At 38.2% G+C, this 7,673-nt stretch overlaps 1 protein-coding gene across 1 annotated transcript; it reads right to left on the minus strand.

The window, feature by feature from the left end:
* Nucleotides 1–246: 246 nt before the first annotated feature.
* On the minus strand, nucleotides 247–1,236 carry LOC101528606 (olfactory receptor 4F3/4F16/4F29-like). The gene has a single exon (XM_004578215.2). The coding sequence runs from the start codon at nucleotides 1,234–1,236 to the stop codon at nucleotides 298–300; it is 939 nt and encodes a 312-aa protein (XP_004578272.2). The 3' UTR covers nucleotides 247–297.
* Between the last annotated feature and the right edge of the window lie 6,437 nt (nucleotides 1,237–7,673).

Raw genomic sequence — 7,673 nt, forward strand, 5'->3', positions numbered from 1 at the left:
GAAGTTTATCCTTAAAGTAAGACTTACAATCTTTTATATTTCTAAGAAGTGCTTTATGTAAACACTATCCCTTAGGAATTGAGTTTCAAGATTAGTATAATCTCTGATTTTTACACATATATGATTGCTTCTTTCATCGAAGAAGAGAATGTTGCTCCTTCCTATTGGAGACAAAATATAATCAATACTAGTATGTATAAGTGAACAGAGTGTTGAAAGAGTAACCAGTGTCAGAGCCAAAACATCAACAATGAAATTCTGTATTCTTTGAGAAATCTTCAAAGTACAGGCAACCATCTAGGAGATCTTCCTGTAAGTCACCAACTGTCTACATACTCTCTTCATTGCTGCTTTCATTTCTTGATTCCTGAATGTAAAAATTATGGGGTTCAAGAAGGGAGTGAGAACTCCATCAAAGATGGCCAGAAACTTATCCAGGTTTGTGGAGGGGGTTGGCCAGGTGTAGATGAATATCAATGGACCAAAGAACAAGACCACCACAGTGATGTGAGCTGAAAGTGTGGACAGAGCCTTGGATGAACCAGTTGAAGAGTGTTTCTGAACAGTGACAATGACAACAACGTAGGAAATGGTCAGTATGAAGAAGGATCCCACAGCGATGAATCCGCTGTTTGCTGTGACCACAAACTCCAATCTATATGTGTCTGTGCAGGCAAGTTTGATGAACCGAGGAAGGTCACAATAAAAGCTGTCCAACACGTTAGGGCCACAGAAGGGTAAGTTTATCACAAAAGTCAACTGAACTACAGAATGCAGAAGGCCAATCAACCAAGAAGCCACAGAAAGTAAGATGCACACTCGTGGGCTCATAATTGTCAGGTAATGGAGAGGCTTACAAATTGCCATGTATCTGTCAAAGGCCATGGCTATCAGCAACACCATCTCCACGGCACCAATGACATGGATGAAGAAGATCTGGGCAATACAGCCTCCAAAGGAGATGACTTTGTGCTTTCTGAAGAGGTCATAAAGCATTTTAGGGGAAGTGACAGAGGAAGCACCCAAGTCAATGAAGGAGAGATTGGCCAACAGGAAGTACATGGGGGAGTGTAAATGAGGGTCAGTGACCACCGTGAACACAATGAGGGAGTTTCCTGTCATGCTTGCCACATAAAGCATGGAGGAAAACACAAAGATGAGAAGTTGGATGTCCCAGGAGTCAGTGAGCCCCAGGAACACAAACTCCGACACAGCAGAATGATTGGTCCCGTCCATTGGATTTTTGACAGTGCTACATGAAGAAAAATACAAGAAATTGCGTCATGGAAGGTATATAAAAACCTAGAATAGATACAGTTGAAACTATGAAAGCTTACATTAATATTACCATTATGGTGAACTTGAAAGTGAATGAATATGTGAAAAATGCTCATAATCATTTATCATTTGGGAATTAAAAATTAAAATGATGATGAGGCATCATCATCCTTCTGTTAGAATCATTATCTATACACCATTTCTCAACTGGCACAACCTTTCCAAGAGAACAATCCTTTTTGAGTAAACAAGAACTTTCTTCCCACACCTCATGGCTGCAAAGCATTTGTCCCTAAAGATCATTAAATGTTTCCCCATATGACTATCTTGTATTGTATTAATCTTGTAATTTTTAAAGAAGTTACAAGCCTGACTCTACAAAGAGATAAAGTCATCTTCACATCAGTGGTTATGGCTTGTTTAGCCTCCATTCTTTCAGCAATAAAAAGAGCTCCGCAGAATCGTGAAGCTGGTTTGCATTACTTTGGGCACAGAAATTACACATGTTCAGAAACCTTTCTGGCGATCTGGCATTACAGCTAACCCAAGTGTCATATTTGTATTCTGGTAAAGCATCACTCCATGAAGTACCGAGTGAGGGTGAGTAGGAGAGCCTGCAGTACTGTGACAATGCCTGCCTGATCATCCTTACAACATAATTACAAAAGCTTAATCCAGGAGTGACGCTGCTGTGTAGTGGAAACTATTTAGTCTGAATCTCTATCACACTACACTCTAATTTGTCTTATTTAGTGAAGGAACTTAACAGACAGAATATGGGAGTTTGGATTCAGACAGCCAGGATACCTACTAGTCAATTAAGCTGACAAATTGATATTGTGTGATTTACTTACACTCTTGAGTCTCAATATATTTATTCACAAAACTGCTTACTAAGAAAACAAACTTCTCAGAACAAGTTCCAGAGATAAAAATAATTAAAAATGACAAGCATGTATTTGGTGTGTAGACAATTCACATTTAGATATTCAATAGATTTTATTATGTTGCTTGTAACAGTGCTCACCACATGAAAAATGTGATTTAATTAAAAAGTTAAAATGGTTTTTGGTCAGCAGAAAACATCACAACTCAACCTTTAGGTGACTCATAATGTGTACAATTAAAAGTAATTGGGAGAGGAGGAAAAAAAAAAAGCAAACTTGACTCAGTTGAGACAAATCTACAAACACTTACCTTTTAGAAAGTAAATCTTTGTTCCCAAAAAACCATTTTCAAGACCCACTGAATTTTCTTCAGATAGCTATTGCTTAGCATGTAGAACTGGAAGTCAAAGAGACAGCTTATGCATGTCTAACAGTCAATGATGGTTGCAGGACATTCAAGGACAATTAGTCATAGCTCTACTTATCCTTTTCCCATTATGCCTTTCCCATTCAATTATTTTACTTAAAAGATGCATTTACTGCATCTATTCTGTTGAATGCTTGGAAACACAGTGCTATAATGACATTTACATACGCACAGGCAACATAAGAGGAGAATTACACAGTGTCTCAGGTTCAGTAATGGCTGAGTAAAGCAGAAGGAAGGAAGTGCAGCAGAACAATCAAGGTGGAAGATGTGACAGTGAACAGAGCTCTAGCAGACAGAGTCACAGCTGATCTGAGCAGGGAGGATCTTCATGTCACTGAGACCATCTCTGCTTCCCACAGAGAAACTCCCACCCTATGGTAACCTTACTATTTTTATCCCCTCACCTACCTGTTTTGCCAAAGGAATTAAGAAGACAGTATTCATTAAGAGCCACATATGGCCTGCAAATAGCAACCAGAGCCTATCCTGGATTGTTACAAGCACACACAAAAAGTCAACAACAATATCACAGGAAGAGAAGGTAATTACTGCTCCACAGAATACTGACCAAGATATCCTGCCAAGATCTGGAGCTGCCAGGTTGAACTCCATTGGGCTAGGGAATTAGTTCCTTAGATCATGTTGGTTTTCCCAAGGTATCTAAATTTTAAAAATTGTTGATGAATAGAGTAAGAGCCCGGTTGGCTTTATTTTGTTGTTCTTCCTGTTGTTTTGGTAGTTTTCTTATGATAAGGAAACTTTATGTCACACACTAGAATGATTTTTTTATTCATTTCTTTACTTTGTTATTTTCTGGTTATCTGGTTTTTCCCTTTTCTTTAAACATATAATATCCAAATAAAAATTGAATATATTTGCAATGCGAATATATGATGTTTAGACATTGTAGACAGAGCAAAATGATTAAGTCATACAGATTTATTGCCTTGCATATGTATATGTTTTAGTCCCACTTCCCTTAAACATTTTGAGTCCACATGTCTATGTCCTACGTGATAGATGAGTATATTTGAAAGATCCTCATTTCTGTTAGCTATAACTGTAGTTTTAATAGGATTTAGTCTGTCAGACTCATGCATACATGCAAATACCAAAGTCTTGTGTCCACAGTGAATGAACTGCTACTGGATTAACTGATCCACTTTTGGAGTCTTGGAGGTGGGACTGGGTGAGGGCGTTAGGTGCCAGGCTTACCTTGGGACGATAATTCTCAAGAGTTCAGAGTGGAAGCAGAGTCTGGATAATCACTGTGTCTCTGACTCCTGACTTGCCATGGGATCATCCCCCCACCATCCACCGGTGTCAATGGATGCCAAAAACCGTTGGTGCTGCTCAATCTTCTGGCATAAAAGCAGACTTTGCATGGCCTGAAAACTCTGCACTGCCTGCCTCCCCTCTCTGCTTTGCTATCAGTGCCACAATATCTGCTTTGTTATCAGCGCCACAAGCACAGGAAATGGGTTTACATTTTATTTGCTAATATATTCCAAGTACCCACAATGCTAGAGACACTTTGTAGGTATTTCATAATTGGTGTAAGAATGAAAAAACAGAAGAGGCAAAGAGAGCTGTGTTAAATGGCTGCATAGACAATGATAAGGAGGAAGCAGTTTTCAGTGATGGTCATAAGCACTGTCTGGTCAGATCTGTTGGTCATGGAACGTATGAGGTACCCAAGAGAACATGTCAAATGATGTACCACAGATGAATTTGGATCTGCAAAGGGTCAGCATGTGCCACAGTGAGTCACCACCTGCAATGCTGGCATCCCAGATCAGAGTTCCTGTTGGATTCCCTGTTGCTTCTGTTATGACTCAGCTTCCCAACGTGTTGGAAAAATAGCAGATGGTGCAGAAGGTGGCTTGGGTCCTTGCCACCCAGGGAGGAGACTCAGATGGAGTTCCTGGCTCCTGAGTTCAGCCTGGTCTGATCCTAGCTGTTACAGATACTTGGGAGGCAAAGTAGCAGAGGAAAGATCTCTCTCCCTCAATCTCATCTCTCTCTGTTTTTAAATAAATTAATATATCTTTTTCACTTCATCAGGATTGTATTTTATATACTTATGCAGTATAAAATGGGGATAATTTTACAAATCAAAATGTAAATCACAGATTATTCACAAAATGGTGCTAGGAAAAGTAGTAAAATAAGTACAAACACTTTATTTTTTGATGTATTCATCAAAAAATAGGTTTAATGTACATTGTGTATCTTTTAATACATGTTTATGAATGTTCAGTAGATATTGATGTAAATATGCTCTTCATAAAATAAAATATGGAAGTCACATTTTAACATCATCATAGAGTTGCAGTATAAAAACTATAGATTTAGTATAAAGAGTGTCATAGGCGAAGTGAAGAATGAAATTTCAACCAGGGAAGTACCTTGAAAATACACATAAGAATTAAAGAATTAATGGCTTAAAATAAATACTCTTGAGCTTCAAAGTGGATTTCTGAGACTTAAAATTCAAGAAGTTCTTACAAGATTTGATATACTAAAAATCAATAAACACAAAACAGTATTTTACTAGTTTTCATCTTTGAAGTAGAAATCAACTTTTTTTAAAAAAGATTTATTTATTTTATTACAAAGTCAGATATATAGAAAGAGGAGGAGAGACAGAGAGGAAGATCTTCCCTCTGATGATTCACTCCCCAAGTGACTGCAACGGGCCAGTGCTGTGCCGATTTGAAGCCAGGAACCTGGAACCTCCTCCGGGTCTCCCACGCAGGTGCAGGGTCCCAAAGCTTTGGGCCATTCTCGACTGCTTTCCCAGGCCACAAGCAGGGAGCTGGATGGAAAGTGGAGCCTCCGGGATTAGAACCGGCGCCCATATGGGATCCCGGTGCGTTCAAGGCGAGGACTTTAGCCGCTAGGCCACGCCGCCGGGCCCAGAAATCAATTTTTATACATAATCCGAGTCAGTCTTTGGAAAGCACACAGGCATGGATGCACTCAGCAAGCACAAGTCCTTTCAGACAAGAAATAACATGAGCACAGAACTGAAAAGTTATTGTAGCTTATTCATTCGATTGTACTGTCTGTAGGGGAAATAATCTGATATGCAAGCAAAGATTTTTTGGAAGGGTTTTCAATACAAGATAAAATACTGACATCAATCTATATATCCAACAACAGAAAATATGTAGTATAATCATGATATAATCATAATGTAGTGCCATACACGCATGTAAACAACTGTATAGTATGTAATAACATGACAGAATTTTTAGACTTATTAATCAAAAATCTATTGTGAATATAAAAAATATCCCAAGTTTAATCATAAGAAACACTAGAGTAATTATACCAAGATATTATTAGGAAATATCCCCTGTGGTGATTTCTATTCCTCCCCCACAACTCTCTTCCTCCTTCTTTCTCTGTAAAAATTTGTCATTCCAATAAAAATAAATCTCTTTAAAAATTATGTCATATGATTATAAGAAAAGACACATTTTGCCAGAAAAATAAGATTGTTCAGTACAATCAGTTAATATACAATATACAGTACAAGCAGTTATTTCCACAGAGGGTGTAGTTATATATAAAACACCTCCCAGTGATTGGCATTTGTTGTACAGCTAAGCCACTGCTTGAGATGCCCACATCCTGTACTGAGGTTCCTGGATTCAACGCCCAGCTGCACTTACAGTTCCAGCTTCCTGCAATGCTGTAAGCAGCAGCAGGGAAGGGCTCAAGAGGTTGGGTTCTTGCCACTGATGTGGGAGACCTTGATAGAGCTCCTCACCTCTGGAGTCACCCTAGATCAGCTCTGACAGTTGTAGGCATTTCAATGGTGAACCTGAATATGGAATATTCTCTTTCTCTCTCTCACACACACATATTCTCTCTCTCTCCCTTCCTTTACTTCTCTCTTGGTTTGCCTTCATGTATATACATAATTAAAAAAAATAGCTCCCACACTAAAATTGGGACTGTGTTGACACAAATTCTACAAACGTAACAAGAATTGTCTTGTATCATCAGAAAGAAGAGGAACAACCTGGTATTTACATATGTAAAAATAATATAACTGAGGACATAAAAGACAGCAGAACATGCTACTGAAAAGAGAGTCAAAATTAAAATCTTGTGATGTAAGAGAGGAAAAGGCTGTCCAGTTAAGAGTAACCAGAACTAAAGATCATTATTTTTCTTGTTGTAAACACACGCATTACCTAGCATAGAAATATACCCACTGGGCTCGAAGCAATTGCTCAGTGGCTAAATCCTCACCTTGCATGCAACGAAATCCCATATAGGTGCCAGTTCATATCCCAGCTGCTCCACTTCCCATCCAGCTCCCTGCTTGTGACGTGAGAAAGTAGTAGAGGATGGCCCAAAGTCTTGGCACCTGCATTTGTGTCGGAGACCTGGAGGAGGCTCCTGGCTTCAGCCTTCAGCTCAGTTGATCTCCTGCCATTGTGGATACTTGGAGAAGGAATCACTGGTTGGAATATCTTTCTTTCCATTTCTCCTTCTCTCTGTAAAATCTTTCATTAAAATAAAAATAAATAATTCATTTAAAAAATTATGTCCTTCAAGTATGAAATCTGGTATCATTAAAAATTAATTACTGCTGTTCTAGAAGTATTCTCATCATCATTCAGCTTCATAAAACTTCCCCTGCAGTTAATGAGTTGAGTTCAGAAGACCATACACTTGATAGATACTTTGTGATAGATTAATAGTTTGATAACTTAATATATGAATTTGCTATTTCTAATCTATTGTATCAATAGCATCCTCTTACATGATTCACTCTGTGATACTGAAGATAAACAATTTAGAAGTCTTTACTGTGGAAAATTCACCAAAGGAACAGCTTCTGAGAGACACTAGATTGTCTTTCTCCCAGAGACACGTCTCTACCACACTACCTGCTTTTTCTAACTGGAAGCAGGAAACAAATTTTCTATTAAAATGTTCAAAGAACTTTATGAGTTATCTGGGACACCTAAAAATCAATGAAGTATTTTGAAACTCTTAATATAAAGTTACATATTCAATATTACTTCAAGTCAGTAAGAAAACATCATAATATGTTG

This window comes from Ochotona princeps, chromosome 6 (assembly GCF_030435755.1).
Source record: "Ochotona princeps isolate mOchPri1 chromosome 6, mOchPri1.hap1, whole genome shotgun sequence".
NCBI lineage: Eukaryota > Metazoa > Chordata > Mammalia > Lagomorpha > Ochotonidae > Ochotona > Ochotona princeps.